This window comes from Danio rerio, chromosome 4 (assembly GCF_049306965.1).
Source record: "Danio rerio strain Tuebingen ecotype United States chromosome 4, GRCz12tu, whole genome shotgun sequence".
Classification (NCBI taxonomy): Eukaryota; Metazoa; Chordata; class Actinopteri; order Cypriniformes; family Danionidae; genus Danio; species Danio rerio.
Genome location: NC_133179.1, coordinates 72,400,143 through 72,417,500, shown reverse-complemented (window position 1 = coordinate 72,417,500; position 17,358 = coordinate 72,400,143). Strand labels below are relative to the sequence as shown.

The following is a 17,358-nucleotide window of genomic DNA, read 5'->3' as shown; positions in this document are numbered from 1 at the left end:
TAAAACCATTAGGTTAACCTAGGATTTGTGCAACCCGAGCTCATTCTGAAAACGTAGCGGACGTTTCTGGAGGTGATTTACGTGGCCGGAGGTACGGCTCCGGCTGTGACGGCTCACTCGCCTCCATGTGGAGGACTTTCCCGCTTGAACCAGCTCGCAGTGTTACGTCGGCGGAGAGGAGGAACGGAGGCGGAGGAGCCAGAAGCGGCGACGACTGGGTTCGAGTCTAGGGAAGAGCGGTTCTATAAATAAGAAAAACAGAATCCAAAAAATAAAAGCGAACGAGTTCGTGACGGGGCGAGAATGCGGCGAAATCCGAAAACGCGGTCAAAATCAGATGAGGGCTTTTGCTTTTCTTTTCCGGACGGCTTTTAGAAATTGTTGCTTGGATTTAGGGAAGGAGAAGGAGGAGGGTGGCTGGCCAGGTCGATCGTTCATTCAGTCAGACAGACAGTCGCTCAACAGCGGCCTCCGGCGGCTTTTCGCGAGAACAGCTCGGGCGCAAACGGCGTGCGCTCCTGAGAGCAACCAAGATGCGAAAAAGCGTGGCACAGCGGCCACTCGCGAATTTGCGAAAACAAAAACTGAACAAATACGTACCTCCCGGGACAAATTTCGCAACCTCCAGAAACGTCCGCGGGGCTACGTTTCCACAATGAGCCTGGGTTGGCTTAGTGTTGGGACAACATGAAGGAATTGAGTTAACGTGTTAGTATTTACAATTTTAAGTGAATTGAACATACAACAATTAAGTTGTCCCTAAAGACTCAAGACTTGTGTTGTTTCAGCTCATTTTAAATAAGTAGTTTGAACAATCATCATTTTTTTGGAGTGTTAATAAACAAATAGTAACATATTTGAAACTCCAATGCCTTTTAATATTGTTATTAATATTTCGTTTTATCCTTCATCTTACTGGACTGTTGTTTACTGTACAATTACTCGAAAATGTCAAATCAGTGATCAAATAAATGGTACGATACGTTTGTCTAACAGATTGCAGTCAGATTTGCTCACAAATATTTGTTTTGTCTAATGATAGTGGTTCTCAAACTGTGTAAACGAAAGTGTTATCGAACACATCAAATGATTAAAATCCATTTTTTCGGATTTGATATGTTCGATAACACTGATGTGATCAGCATCGGCTGTTCTCTAAAGCCTACGATCAACGCGCTGAATGTTTACTTTAGTGCACGGCGTCACCAGCTGCTAAAAATCAATCCACATGACGCAGAACTAGAGAAAGAGGTATGTAGATACGCGCAAGAGCAGTGGTCCCCGACCCTCGGGCCACAGACCGGCACCGGTCTATAGATCAATTAGTACCGGGCCGCACAAAAAAATGCATTATTTCCGTTTTATTTATTATCTAAGTCTGAATGATCCTTTATTTTGAAAAATCTTTTATTTTGAAAAATGACCGTATTCTCTTGTTACGTCTTGAGTATCAAAATTGAACCCACAGGCTAGCAAAATGAGTAGGAACTGCGGCACGACGCGCTTGCGTATTCCAGGCGTACGCAGTTGAAAACTTCTTAACTTTTCAGAATGCCGCTCTGCGAGTCACGCGGTCAAATTGTATAAATATGAATGTGCCTCGTTTTCGAACTGTGCCGTGCTGTAGCTGCTTAATTTGGCCAACTATGCTACTTTATTTCAATACTGGTCATTTTGGTCGTACTTGGAGAGACAAGGTGGTACTTGGGGAAAAATGTTTGAGAACCACTGGTCTAATGGAAAGACAACAATCGGAAACACTTTCGTCATTAAGTTAAAACATCATATTAAGAGTTTGGTTGCAAAAACCTCTATGTGCCGTCTGAAATTTTCTTCGAAAATGAGCATTTTAATCAGGCTCCTGTGTGTAAGTTCGGTAATTTCACTTTTATGGCAAAGGATAAGTCCTTTTCCTGGTCTTTAAACTGAAATATCTCAACATAAACAAACAGGGCTGAGAAAAATGTTCATTTTCAATGGAAATTTCAGACGGAAATTGCATCTGAACTCTTCATATCTCAATTAAAATAAGTTCGAATGTCATTTTTTGTAAAAACCTGGTGTCGTAAGTCAGTTTAATGTTCAGTCATTTGAGTTGAAATGACTTGTTTGGTTAACTTGATTCAACTCAAAAAGTATAGTTCACTCAAATGCTTTTGTTAAACACAAGGCAAGATGTTCTGAAGAATGTTGTGGGGAAAAAAGGAATCATTGACATCCATTGTCGGAATAAAAAATACTATGGAAGTCAATGGCTGTTTTTTTTCTCCACAGCATTCTTCAGATTATCGTTATTTGTATTCATAAAACACTCAAACAGGTTTAAAACCACTTGAGTAAATGATAACAGAAATTAATTTCGGCGGGGAACTGTCCCTTTAAACCTTTTATACTTACATTTTTTGGTCTATCTTTTCTGTAGTTATTTGTAAAAAGTCTCAAATTGACATGATTTAAGTGTATAAAGTTTTTATTCCATTGAATTTGCTTGGTAAATGTAGTTATTATTTTCAAGCGATGCATCTCATGAGACGCTTAAAATGTCCGTCGTGTAAAAGAACAAATTTCAGACAAATTAGACACAATATTTCACGTAAAATCAGTCGATTGAGATTATATTAAATGGACACTTTATATATTATTATTTACTTTTTTGAATAATAACATCATTTATATTACATATATTTCTACAAATAAAAAAACAGTCATTTTTTTGGGTGAAATATTCCTTTTTAAAGCAGCTTTAATTAATTAATTAATTAATTTATAATTGTTTTAAAAGCAATTAATTCTCAAATTCTAAAAAGTCTAAAATATACTTGATAGTGGTTAAAGTTTATAGTGTATAAAGGGTTTATTTAAATATATATATATATATATATATATATATATATATATATATATATATATATATATATATGACAATTTAATATTTTTTAAATGAATAATAATAATACTAAATATATATATATATATATATATATATATATATATATATATATATATATATATATTAGTATTATTACTATTATTAATTTAAAAAATATTAAATTGTCATTTTTTAGTGAACTATCTCTTTAAATCTATTAAGGCATCTTTTATTTTATTTTTTATTTTCATAAGCAATTGTTTTATGTTTTCTCTAATTATTTATAAAAAGTCTCAATAATTCATTCATCATCGTTGCCCACTCATTTCTGATAGTTATCATTTCTGAGTGAACTATTCCTTTAGATTTTTAAAGCTTTTTCTTTATTTATTTATTAATGTATTTTACAGATAACCGGTTATTTTTAGTTTTTGATCTGCGTGTAACTGACAGGTTCATCTGAGGTAAGCTTTTAGAACTGGTCCGTCTTTGCGATGTGGCAGATGTGTGGAAGTGTGTGAGTGATATAACCAGCGGGCACAAATGATCCACTTCGCCACACATCTCCACTCCAGAAGATTGTCACGAGTGGCGGATCTGCGTATGATAGTGACCTCTTCTTCTTGTCGTCAGGTACTCGCTTCCCTCAATCGAGCGGCCAGATGCCCTTGGAGAGGCTGACGGATGGCTGCTCACGGATCTCTCTGATAATCCCTTCCTGAGTCTCACAAGGCCACGGCCTCCACGGGGACTCAACAGGTACTTGTGCTGCAAAAGTGTTGTCAATTATGATTCATTGTTCGAGATGTTTGACATTTTTTGTAGTGTAGGTAGCACCATCAAAGGTGTCGATTGTAATTGGGGTTTTGATGGGGAAATTAACTATTTAAACGAACAATTTAGAAGTTTTTGGTAACTTTACTCAAAGGGGGTGATTATAACTTTATAATCATGACGATATTGTCATCTTATGGCCTCACGATGGACATCATGTTTATGACAGGTTTATGACAAGGTGTGTTTTCAAGTTTTTTACAATATAAAAACAACATTACAACGTCAAACTTATTTAACAACATTCTTCGGAATAGCTTGCTTTGTGTTCAACAAAAGAAAGGCATTCATAAATCATTTGTTTTTCAGAGAACTATCCTTATTAAGTTAAACCAAGTTAACCTTACAAGTCCCGTCAACTTAAATTACTGAACATTAAACGAGCGTACAACCTCAGGTTTTGCTAAAGTTTACTTATTATCCATTCATTAATTTTCCGTCGGCTTAGTTCCTTTATTCCATACCCGCCAACATTCGTCTCTGAAAATCCGAGAGACTGGGGGGTGGGGTGTTCGGGGGTGAGGTGTCTGAATAACACTGTTGAGAACAGGGTTTGTAACTACTTTAGTGGGGGTTTCTGGCAGCTGCTACAATCGGATGCTATATTAAAGTTGGCGACCTGGGGGTGTCATAGACTGTACCAAAAAGCTAAGGACTAGGGGGAGTATTAAATTACGTGATTTTTTCGGGAGAAATAACAAAACGGGAGGGTGATGGGTCTGAAATACGGGAGACTCCCGAGAAAAACTGGAGTGTTGGCAGGTTTGCTTTATTAATCCGGGGTCGCCACAGCGGAATGAACCGCCAACTTATCCAGCATATGTTTTACACAGCGGATGCCTTTCCAGCAGCAACCCAGTACTGGGAAACACCCATACACACTCATTCACACACACTACGAACAGTTTAGTTCATCAATTCACCTATAGCGCATGTGTTTGGAAACCGGAGCCAGCTGGGACTCGAACCAACAACCTTCTTTCTGTGAGGCGATGGTGCTAACCACTAAGCCACCGTGTCACCTATTTTACTTATTATAATAAGTTAAATTAAATAAGGATTGTCTTTATCATGACAAACTGACTTTATCAGGACACCATACCTTGTCATAAACCTGTCATAAACATAATTGCCATGAGGTTGTTATAATTGTGTCATGCGAAGATGACATTGTTTGAGATGTATTGTCATGTCGAATACGCATCAGTGCCATTGACATAAACTGACAAGATGAACCTTTAGCTAAACTGTCCAAATCCAATGCCTCCGAGGGATCGTCTGTTACTAAATACATATATACACATGACATATGTAGCTTAAACATATAAACAAAAGACGACAATATTAACATTTTTACAAAGCCAAAGTCATGAATATTTAAGTTAAAGATGTCTTAAGATAGGTCCCCATGTGATTTTGTAAAGTTTCAGGGCGCAACAACACGGAGCCTTTGGAGATTTCATTATAAGTACGATTATCGTTTAAGCTGTTCTCATGCCAACCATAAGAGCTTGCATTTGGGTTAACGGAAAGGTGTCCCTTATATTAGAATATCCAAAAATATCAACCCAAGCTCATTATGGAAAGGTAGCCCCACGGACGTTATTAGAGACCGCGATTTACGTGGCCGGAGGTACGCAAGGCCGCGTTTAGTTTTTTTCGCCGAACGCTGCGCGGCGGTGTGGCGCGGCTCCGCCCCTTCTCTTCGCGTAGCCGGCCGACGGCTCGCCTCCGAGTGGAGGGTTTTCCCGATGCAACCAGTTTGTCCGCTTAGCTCACAGCGTTGCGCCGGCGGAGCGGAGGCCCCGGAGGAGGAGGAGCCAGCTGTGGTGGACGACGACCGGGATCAAGTGCGGGGAACAGCGGTTCCGGAAATCAGGTAAGACGAAAACAGAATCCGAAAAATAAGGGCGAGAACGCGGCGGGATCCGAAAACGCGGTCGAAATCGAAGACGAGGGTTTTTGCTTTTTTTTTTTTTTTTTTTCTGGATGGCTTTTGCGAACCGTCGCTCAGGTTTAGAGGAGGAGGCCGAGTCGGCCGATCCGGCGGCTTTTCGCGCGGGTGCGAACGGCGCGCTCCCGAGAGGCACCCGAGACGCGAAAAAGCGTGCACAGCGGCCTCTCACGGATCCGCGAAAACAAAAACCGCTCGAATACATACCTCCCGGGTCGTAAATCGCGGTCCGCAGAAACGTCCGCGGGGCTACGTTTCCACAATGAGCCCGGGTTGAAAAATAGGCAAATAGTTGTCAGGTTGGATATTGGCTGTCAATTTGCTCTCTGACAGGATTTTTTTAAATTTTATTTGACATGATAATCTCTGGCTCATATACGTGTTTGTCCTTTGTCTTCCCAATACACATCAGGATTTCTGATTGTAAACATTCAACATATTATGAATCGCGATCAAAGTGCCTCCGATATTCTTCAGAGTCACACTTCTTACAAGGCAATCTGGAATACTCGATTCTGATTGGTCAGTAGCGACATTCCCTCAGTAAAGCTTTTAAATTTTGTCTTCATGTACTTCTTTGTTGCAAATCAAAGTTGGTCATGTTGTGATTCACCTGTTAGTTGCCTGGTTTGTATCAAGGCTTTTAATCAGGATGCATAAGTATTTTATAGGTGGGCATAGTTTTTTTTTTTTTTTAATCTAGATTAATCTCACTGTACTTTTGGAATTAATCTAGATTCATCTAGATTAAAATGGCTCATTTGAACTCCTAAAGGCATTCAGAATATGTGTGCTACCCAAATAATGACTAAAAGTAAGTCTTTGAGAACGGGTTTGTCAAGCCAGGTGGCGCATTAGATCAGGGGCTTATCTCCTGTTTCCAAAATGCATCACAAACTGCTTGAGAAACTGTTCTACTGTGATAATTGGTGATGAAAATAAATGACGTTCAATAAGATGTGCTTGTGTTTACTAACTGTTCATTCAGTTAAAACATGAATTTTGCACGATTTTTTGTTGCTCTCTTACATGAAAGTACTTCATGTAAACACCATAACTATATTATTGTCTATTAAGGCAGATAACTAGATTACAGATGTCCATGTAAACGTAGTCGGTTGTCTCTTTGAAGTAAGTGTAAGATCCAGAAGGGCATCCTGCTGATTTTATTCAGAAGGGCACTTTTTTTTCCGGGTATACATCCGCGCTAAAATATCAAGGTGAAGGTCATCATAGCTTGCGTAGAATAGACCTAGCTCCCAATCCAACTTTGAGAATTTATTAACTGCGATATTATTTTAGCACCTGATAAGAGTCTCGCGTTAACGCTATTAAATAACTAGATTAATTTTAGAAAAAAACATAAGCCAATATATTAGGGACTTCTTTTGACAGAGTCGAGAGGCGTCATTTTACCAGCATTGCTGTGAGAGCACGGCGACTAGTATAGTTGCTATATTGCAAGAAGCATGCACGGCATGCCCTATTAGCTCATTATTTAAGTGTACTTTGCTTCTCTGGTGAGCATGTGTGGGTTATTCATAGATCAGTTTACGGGTTCATGAACTGAATGGAAGTGGAATATTCAACGTTGGCTCTTTCTAAAGACGTAGCCCTGTATACATTTCTGGAGATCCCGAATTATGCAGCCAGAAGTTCTTTAAAACGAACACTATGGGGCGGTATGAAGCCGTTCCTTATCACATTTACTAGCTGACCGCTTATTTCCGTATGTACGGCCTTCCCGCAGGGCACTATTGCTTTTAAACACAGTTTGTCTAGTGGCTCGCCATATTTATTTGCGGACTTGAGATGCAGAAAGAAGTTGACCGTGACGATGGGGTTCGAGTCCAGCGAGGAACGGTTCCAGAAAGTGGATAAAACAAAAAAAAAAAAAGCCAAAAAGTAAAATAAGCAAGTAAATAACAGGGTGAGAATGTGGTAAAATCTGAATTCGTGGTCAAAATCAGGCGAGGGCTGTTCTTTTTCTGGATTGCTTTTTAAAATTGTCGGACGGGTTTAGGGAGGTGGGTGGTCGCTGGTCAATCGGTGCTTTTTAAAACACTATCAGTTGGGTTTAGGGAAGGAGGAAGGTGGGTCAATCGATTGGTCAGTCAGTCGACAGCGGCCTCTGGTGGATTCATGTGAGAACAGCATTCGCGAGAGAAATTTGAGATCTAAAAGAGCATACACAGCAGCCTCCGACCGATTTTCAAGAAAAAAAAAAAAAAAAAAACGTACATCCTGGAACGTATTTGGCGCTCTCCAGAAATATATACAGGGGTACATTTTTAGAACGAGACTGTTGGGAATGTTGAGCTATTTTGACCAGGGTGCACAATATTCACTGCTCTTGCATTTTTGGTCAACGCATTAACAAACCAGCTTGCATGTGCAGTTAAATGAATGGGTTTCATAGCGCAGTGCTTTCCATGTCCGGTGTGAAAGCCACATCATGCAGTTACTTTGTATTGGAAGAAAGTAAAACTAGTAAACTGAACGCTGTGCCTTTCTTTCATCACATATTTTCTCTTTCGGCCCAAAACCAAACAGGCCATTTCAGCCGACCGATTTTAGTGAATGAAAATGTGTTGCATTCCCACTTTGAAATCACTCAAAAGGTACTTAAACATACATTTGGCTGCAGTTTCAAGGTAAAATGAACACTATGAGGTAGTATAATGCCAACAACTTTTGTTCCTTCTCACACTAATGATATTTACAAGGACATATCAACGAATAAAGATGATTTTCGTTCAGTTCTTTTCGCTAACAGTGTCTGATTCCTGTTGCGCTCAGTGTGCTCGGTAGCTTACCTTGTACAGAGATGTACTTGAGTCTGGTGAAGCAGAGTTCCACAAAAGAGATAAAAGCAATGCAAAATAAAGGTAAATTTACATAGTCGCAGTGCACCTTTGCTTTTAAAGGTTTTAGCTCAGTGGTTCACTTGATGATCTGTGCCACTTTAACATAGAAGACGTGTAAAAGGGTGTGTATCTGAAACAAAAACAAAGCATACACTATTGACAAAACGTCTGGATCTGTCCTCAGAAATGTAAACAAAGCATACCCAGAGTAGCGTATTTAAAAATCTGTGTTCTTTAGACAGAACTCTGATAAAACTTTTCCAGTGTGTTAGTCTAATTAGACGCATTACCGAAAATGTGATGTGAATAAATGTGACTTGACCGGATCATGACTAACGCTCTTCTGAACTACCCCACAGTCATCACGTGGAAAAGAGGAAGTGCAACACAGCCACCTGCGTGACTCAGAGATTAGCAGACTTTCTCATCAGGTCCAGCAACACCATCGGCACAGTCTACGCACCGACCAACGTAGGATCCAACACTTACGGAAAGAGGGACCTGCTGCAGTCGCCTGTTTATCTGTAGTTCACAGAGCGAAACGCAGAAGAATAAACAGAACATGTATGATACTTCTAAAAATCTGTTGCGTTTTCAGTGTTATTTGTATCATTTCCCCCCTGTGTAAATGGAAACCAGTGCCTTTTGGTGTAAACAGTTGTTTGCAGCATTTTCATTTAGCGGTACTGTAAACCCTGCATGAAAATAAGGCTCACGTAGTGTGTTGCAGCACATTATCATCATGGCATATGAATAAAAATGTATTATACGAAGTACATAGAATACTGCAGAACACACATCTTGTTTTGTTTTGTTTTTTTTTTTACAATAAAAGAAAAGAGATTTTGAAAAACAGTCCTCTACTTAATGTCTCGAAATTTCAAAGCAATATGGCATTAAATGAATCTCTATGCATGTTTATTATTCAGTAGAATGACAATTAGCTCTTGGAATAATTTGATGAACGCTAATAAATTAGTGTTTTATAAAAAAATGACAAAAAAAATTTATTAAAATGAAAAATTTAAATGAAATAATCACAATACTGATTAAACACAAGTAATAACTGATCATATTAGTGAAATAAATAATCATAACAGAATAATTTCTGAAACACATAAGAGTTATTCACTGAAGACGACACTAAATTACAAGAATATGATACATATATTAATGTACTTCATTAGGTACACCTCACTAGCATCGGGTTGGACCCGCGTTTGCCTTCGGAACTGCCTTAGATTCAACATGCCACTGGAAATGTTCCTCAGAGATTTTGCTCCATGTTGACATGATGGCGTCACGCAGTTGCTGCAGATTTGTCGGCTGCACATCCATCATGCGGCTCCTCCACCACATCCCAAAGGTGCTCTATTGGATTGAGATCTGGTGACTGTGGAGGCCACCGATTAGAAAGTTGGGCAGGTGTACCTAATAAAGTGGCCGGTAAGTGTATATTCACGTCGAATGCATTAATGCAGATTTAAATAACCTCTCGCAACACCTCTATTTCATAATGTTCCCAATGTAATAAACGAACTGATAAACACACACACATGCTCGCACAAGTTAATGCACACAGTCATCATGTGCTTGTATATATAGGCTGATTACTGAAAGCTATTATAGCCCAAAAAAATTCTATTTTTTGTACCGTACTAGTTCATTATCGACCTCTGGCCCATCTAATGATTGCCTGCTTCTCATGGGCTCTGCAATACAAGCTAAAAACATGTATTATGCCGGTTTTGAAATGCAAATATACAGAGTTGACCCTGCCTCAGCAATGCTGTGTGAGATTATACAGTCGAAGTCAGAATTATGAGCCCCCCAGTTTATTTTTTTCCCAAATTTCTGTTTAACAGAGAGCAGATTTCTTCAACACATTTCTAATCATAATAGTTTTAATAACTCATCTCTAATAACTGATTTATTTCCTCTTTGTCATGATGACAGTAAATAATATTAGACTAGATATTCTTCAAGACACTTCTATACAGCTTAAAGTGACATTTAAAGGCTTAACTAGGGTAACTAGGCAGGTTAGGGTAATTAGGCAAGTTATTGTATAATGATGGTTTGTTCTGTGGACTATTGAAAACAAAGATAGCTTAAAGCAGAGGATCCCAACCTGGCACCAGAGTTCACAAGGGGGGCGCGGGAGAGGATAAGTGTTGAGGTAGAAAAAGGCATAAAAATGCTCCACTATTTTATAGGGCTGTACAATTAATCGAAAATCCGGTTTCGATTTCAAACGATTATAAAAAAAAGCATTAATCGAGATAAAGTTTATTGCATCATATACCGCCACCTTTCCAGTTGTTCATGTTTGTTGCTTCTAAAAGCGCGAAAGACCGCGTGCTTATTTGTGTGTGCAGCAAGCACACGCAGTCAGAAGCATGCGGCCGGTCAGCATTCGGTCTCATTCACACACTGAGACGAGCAGAGGAGCGCAGACATCTAAAGTCATCTTAACGTGAGCGCATTAATGGTCAAATAGGTGTCAAAACGCGGTGTTTAGTGACTATTTATATTAACCCTCATTTGTGTAATAAACAAACGAGTTGAGGATCAAAAGACGTGAAAGAGAAACCATTAAAGAGACAGCGAGAAATATTCCTGCTGCCGCCTGTTTTTATCATTAATCAAACAATGACAAAATCCCTCACTAGTCTTGACTGAAGGACTGCTGTAGCTAAAGTGTTTTTCTTACAGTGGAGATGCTTAAAGCACAGTTTGTTTAATATTTTTGTTCTATTGTATTTATTTCTCTTTTCTTTGCAGGGTGGAAAATAACTGTATGTATACACTTGAAGTCAGAATTATTAGCCCTCCTGAATATTAGCAACCCTTTTCCAGCCCAATTTCTGTTTCATGGAAAGAAGATTTTTTTTTACTTATTTCTGAACATATTAGTTTTGATATTTCGTTTCTAATTACTGATTTCTTTTATCTTTGCTATGATGACAGCACATAATATTTGACTAGATATTTTTCAAAATACAAACATTCAGATTAAAGTGCAGTTCAAAGGCTTAATTAGGGTAATTAGGCAAGTCATTGTATAACAGTAGTTTCTTCTGCAGACAATCAAAATATTTATTGCTTAAGGGGGCTAATAATATTGAAGTTAAATTGGTTTCAAAATATTTAAACCTGCTTTTATTCTAGCTAAAATAAAATAAATAAGCCTAGAAGAAAAATATTATAGGAAATACTGTTAAAATTCCTTGCTCTGTTAAACATCATTTTGGGAAATATTTCTAAAAAAAAATTCTCAGGAGTGCTAATAATTTTGACTTTAACTGATAATGGTTTTGAATAATCGTGATTACAATTATGACCAAAATAATCGTTATTATGATTTTCCCAAAATCAAGCAGCCCTACTATTATATATGTATTTTCAAGTACTAAAAAAAATCAAAATCAAAACATGCTTAAAATTCCAACATAATAGTAAAAATAATTAAAATAAATAACTTTAAATAATTATTTAAATTTTGCTCACGCAATGGGCTTGTCCAACGCGTCGTAAAGGCAAAATCAAAACAAAAATGGCAGAGAAACGTAAATGCAGTGGTTCTTCAGAGGCGAAGAAAAAGATTAGACAAAGATTAGTTTTATTGAAGGCCAAGACAAGTTAAAAGTGATTAATTTATATTTTCTATACATATATATATAGACAGTAGAATGTGTGTGCGTGCGTGTGTATTTATATGGTGGGGGGGCTCCAAAGTTTGTATATGTTCATGGGGGGGGCCCCCAAAGAAAAAGGTTGGGAACCACTGGCTTAAAGGGGCTAATAATTTTGACCTTAAAATGTTGTTTAAAAAATTAAAAACTGCTTTCATTCTAGCCGAAATAAAACAAATAAGACTTTCTCCACAAGAAAAAATATTATCAGACATACTGTGAACATTTCCTGAATCTGTTCGACATCATTTGGGCAATATAAAAAAATAAATAAAATTCAAAGGGGGCGAATAATTCTGACTTCAACTGTACAGGAGGACTCTAAAGTGATATCCGATAGTGGGTGTCAGATTGTACTAGAAGCACTGCATTAAATTACAATTCCCTCAGTCATGTCTTGAGCATTTACTTTACCCCAGTATTTTCAATGGAGCTTCTGCGCTAGCCTGCCGATTCTGATTTTACGCTTGACCAACTAAATGAATGCCAAAGTTTATTTAACCGAATGTATTTTAATGAAATTACAACATCGATGCTGTGACAGAACTGTATAAAATGGAAAAAACAGGTCACCGGAAGTTTATCCAACGCAATCTCGCGGCAATTCGTAACTTTTTGATTTAGTGGCTAATTCGTATGAATTCGTACGATTTAATTCGTACAATTTAGTACGATTTGACGGTTGGGGTTAGGGGCAGTGGCATAGCGGACGGGCCCACAGAAGACGCACCGCGGGGAGGGGTGATTAGGGGGCCCCGCGTCATCGCGATTTTCAATAATTTTTTGTCTTTCCATCCGGAGCTCCTTCACGGGACTCCACACTTGTAAACAATCGCTACATTGGGTTCGCGCCATTCGCGCAGCTCTCGGTCCCGCCCAGACTTGTCAGCGCTACCAAGCCGACCAATCACAGAGCTTGCGCTACGCGTTGTTGCGACGTGTAGTTACATTTTTTGAGAGGTGCACATCAGCGACCGCGACGGCCACGGCGAAGGGTTATGCGTCAGCGCCGTAGCATACGCCGGTGTTTGACGCAGAAGTATAAATCAGCCTTTAGTTTGTGATCACTCCTCAGTTTGTGAAGGCTTCCCCGCGTTGTCGTTCAACCCTGCCTCCCTTCCCCGCTCCTCAATTTGTGACACCTCCCCCCATCATCAGGGGCCCAGTCAGTGATCCCTGCAGGGGGCCTCCGCATTTTGCGCTACGCCACTGGTTAGGGGTGGGGTTAGGTGCCACGCCTCCTTTTTAAAATCGTACATTTTCGTACGACTGTACGAATTAGCCACTACACTAGCAAAACGTAAAATATTTACGTTTCCTCGTGAGATCAGGCGTGTGTTACGGCCAGCTCGCTCCCGACCGTACCATAAAAAGGTATGTAATGAAAAAAACATTTATTAAAGGGAATAATAAAGTGTAAGAAACTGTCCAGGGATTTGAAATAAGTAAGAAATCTGATGAAATTCTCTCAACAAAATACAAAACAAAACATAATGTAGCAGTTTTACTCTGGTTGTGTGTGTTTTTCCAATAAGATGACAGCGACATTGGAGGTCTCAAGTTGCAAAAACACAGAGAGCACAATAATATGCCGAAAACGTCTCTCTCTTTTTCCACTCAGGCTCGTTAGCAGAGCGAGAGAGCATGCAACTAATTCAGTCAGCGGCGAATTCAACACCAGTTCCATTAATAATAGCCAACAAATATAAAAATAGGTAAAAGAAAATAAATACAAATAAATAGATCACAAAAATTAGCAGTAAAGAATAAACATTATAGTATACATCAGATAACTTGTAAAAGGAATATAATGTGTCACTGGTCTCTATATTAGTGAGCAATAGAATGAAAATAGTGTCAAATATCAGAAATAATACACAACCCTGCTGAAAAATCCAGCTTAAACCAGCCTACTCTGGTTGGCTGGTTTTAGCTGGTCAACCAGGCTGGTTTTAGAGGGGGTTTGGCCACTTCCAGGCTGGTTTCCAGCCATTTCCAGCCTGGTCTTAGGCTGGGAGATGACCAGCTAAAACCAGCTTGACCAGCCTAGCAGGCTGGGAGCCCAGCCAAAACCAGCTATGTCCAGCTTAAACCAGGCTGGTCAAGCTGGTTTTAGCTGGTCATTTTCCAGCCTGACCAGCTAAGACCAGGCTGGAAATGGCTGGAAACCAGCCTGGAAGTGGCCAAAACCCCTCTAAAACCAGCCTGGTCGACCAGCTAAAACCAGCCAACCAGCCTAGGCTGGTTTAAGCTGGATTTTTTTAGCAGGGATAAACTTTTAACACTATAAAATACATTTATATATGCAAAATTATATTGCTTTGCACACAGACCTCATTTTACACAACTTGTATAATTAGATTTCAAACATCACTTAACAAAACATAATAAACATACCTGCAAAAACACAGAGAGCACAATAATCTGCCGAAAACGTCTCTCTTTTTCCACTCTGCCAATTAGAAAGGAAAGTCACTTTAAGCACTCAAAATGTGATTATTAACATTCATCTTCGATACATCATAGTTTTATCACGTTTATACATCCACTGTCACATAAATTAACTCGGTGAACTCGCTTGAAAATCCTTACCAGGCTCGTTAGCAGAGCGAGAGAGCACGCAACTAATTCAGTCAGCGGCGAATTCAACACTGAAGATGGCGCTGCCTGCCCACAGACCGCATGAGTTGCTGTGTGCGCCACTAATATGTGCTCTCCATAAACATTTGCCAACATGGTTCCGCATAAAAAAAAACATCTCCATCAAAACTATATACAGTACATTATAATTAAGAAAAGAACATATAAAACAAAAGTAATTAAAAAGTAAAGTTTTGATGAAGTTCACTAATTATTTGCATTTGTATATTTTATACTTATTAGCTCAGCTACATAAGACGGCAACACAAACGAGTTGGAGCAAAATGACCTCTCTGTGGAATAGCGGTCCGCCAGAGGAAGTGCCGTTCTTCACCAAAAATTCAAATATATACATTCTCCACCCATAAATAAAACTAATTAATTGTGGCGTCACACTGCGAGGCCAGCGAAAGCTAAGAAAGAGAAGACAGGGTCGTAACACTAGCTTAGCATATATACCCTATTGTCACCATGATTCCCCTTTGCAAATCTTTAATATCATATTTATTTATCTGATCATTTGTATATGCTCTTATTCTAAGCAGAATGTAAAGCAGAAACCAAAGAATCTCTTTCCTGTGGTGTTCCCCAAGGTTTTGATCTGGGCCCATTGCTATCCCTGCTGAAAAATCCAGCTTAAACCAGCCTAGGCTGGTTGGCTGGTTTTAGCTGGTCGACCAGGCTTGTTTTAGAGGGGTTTTGGCCACTTCCAGGCTGGTTTACAGCCATTTCCAGCCTGGTCCTTAGCTGGTCAGGCTGGAAAATGACCTGCTAAATCCAGCTAAAACCAGCTTGACAAGCCTGGTTTAGGCTGGACATAGCTGGTTTTGGCTGGGCTCCCAGCCTGGCTAGGCTGGTCAAGCTGGTTTTAGCTGGTCATCTCCCAGCCTAACCAGCTAAGACCAGGCTGGACCTGGCTGGAAACCAGCCTGGAAATGGCCAAAAACCCTCTAAAACCAGCCTGGTCAACCAGCCAACCAGCCTAGGCTGGTTTAAGCTGGTTTTTTCAGTAGGGATTTGCTTTGTAATCGCTTCCACGTTGACAAATAATATGTACGTTCAAAGGTATTACCACTGTTATGGAGATATTCATTCATTTTCTCTCGGCTTAGTCCCTTTATTCATTAGGGGTTGCCACTGAGGAATGAACTGCCAACTTATCTTGCATATGTTTACACAGTGGAAGTCCTTGGGAAACACCCATACACTCTAACATGTGCACTCATACACTACAGCCATCTTAGTTCATCAATTCCCCTAAAGCGCATGTGTTTGGACTGCGAGGAAGCACCACACCAAGAGGACATGCAAACTCCACATAGAAACGCCAACTGACCCAGCCAGGACTCGAACCAGCAAGCTTCTTGCTTAGTTAGTACCACTAAGCCACCGTGCCTCCATTCCTTTGTATTATCTGATCGCTCTTTTACCTGCGTCGCTTATATTTCTTGTTACCCTGCTGAAAAAAACAGCTAAAACCAGCCTAAGCTGGTTGGCTTGTCTTAGCTGGTTTTAGCTGAAAGTAGGGTTTTAGCTGGTCTTCCAACCTGGCCAGGCTGGTCAAGCTGGTATGTCAGTCTGACCAGGCTGGTTTTAGCTGTTCTCTCAGCCTGGTCAAGCTGGTTTTAGCTGGTCTCCCATCCTGGTCAAGCTGGTCTCTCAATCTGACTTGGCTGGTTTTAGCTGAACTACCAGCCTGGCCAGGCTGGTCAATCTGGTTTCTCAATCTAACTAGGATGGTTTTAGCTGGTCTCCCAGCCTGGTCAAGCTGGTTTTAGCTGGTTTCCCAACCTGGCCAGACCGGTCAAGCTGGTATCTCAGTCTGACTAGGCTGGTTTTAGCTGGTCTCTCAGCCTGGTCAAGCTGGTTTTCGCTGGTCTCCCAGCCTGGCCTGGCTGGTCAAGCTGGTTTTAGCTGGTCTCCCATCCTGGTCAAGCTGGTCTCTCAATCTGACCAGGCTGGTTTTAGCTGGTCTCTCAGCCTGGTCAAGCTGGTCTCTCAATCTGACCAGGCTGGTTTTAGCTGGTCTCTCAGCCTGGTCAAGCTGGTTTTTGCTGGTCTCCCAGCCTGGCCAGGCTGGTTTTAGCTGGTCTCTCAGCCTGGCCAGGCTAGTTTTAGCTGGTCTCCCAGCCTGGGCAAGTTGGTTTTAGCTGGTCTCCCAGCCTGACCAGCTAAAATCAGCTAAGACCACCCCACCTGACCAACTAAGACCAGCCTGACCAGCTAAAACCAGTTAAGACCAGCCAGCTAAGACCAGCCTGACAAGCTAAAATCAGCCTGATCAACCAAGACCGGCTAAAAAGTGACCAAAATCCCTCTAAAACCAGCTTGACCCACTAAAACCAGCTAAGACCAACCTGACCAACTAAAAAGTGTCCAAAACCCCTCTAAAACCAGCTAAGACCAACCTGATCAACTAAGACCTGCTAAAAAGTGGCTAAAACCCCTCTAAAACCAGCCTGACCAGCTAAAACTAGCTACAACCAGCTAAGACCATCC

General features: G+C 40.1%; 2 protein-coding genes across 4 annotated transcripts in view; both read left to right on the top strand.

Moving 5' to 3' along the window:
* The window catches only part of iapp (islet amyloid polypeptide), an 18,234-nt gene extending 8,729 nt beyond the window's left edge, over nucleotides 1–9,505 (top strand). For both annotated transcript variants that reach the window (XM_073949022.1, XM_002661840.8), the window contains 2 exons: nucleotides 3,503–3,628; nucleotides 8,884–9,505. In XM_073949022.1, the coding sequence (XP_073805123.1) occupies nucleotides 3,503–3,628; nucleotides 8,884–9,052 (295 nt within the window). In that variant the 3' untranslated portion in view covers nucleotides 9,053–9,505. The remainder of the gene's footprint in view (nucleotides 1–3,502; nucleotides 3,629–8,883) is intronic.
* Nucleotides 1–17,358, top strand: part of tmem19 (transmembrane protein 19) — a 1,055,620-nt gene that overhangs the window by 922,423 nt on the left and 115,839 nt on the right. The window lies entirely within an intron of this gene.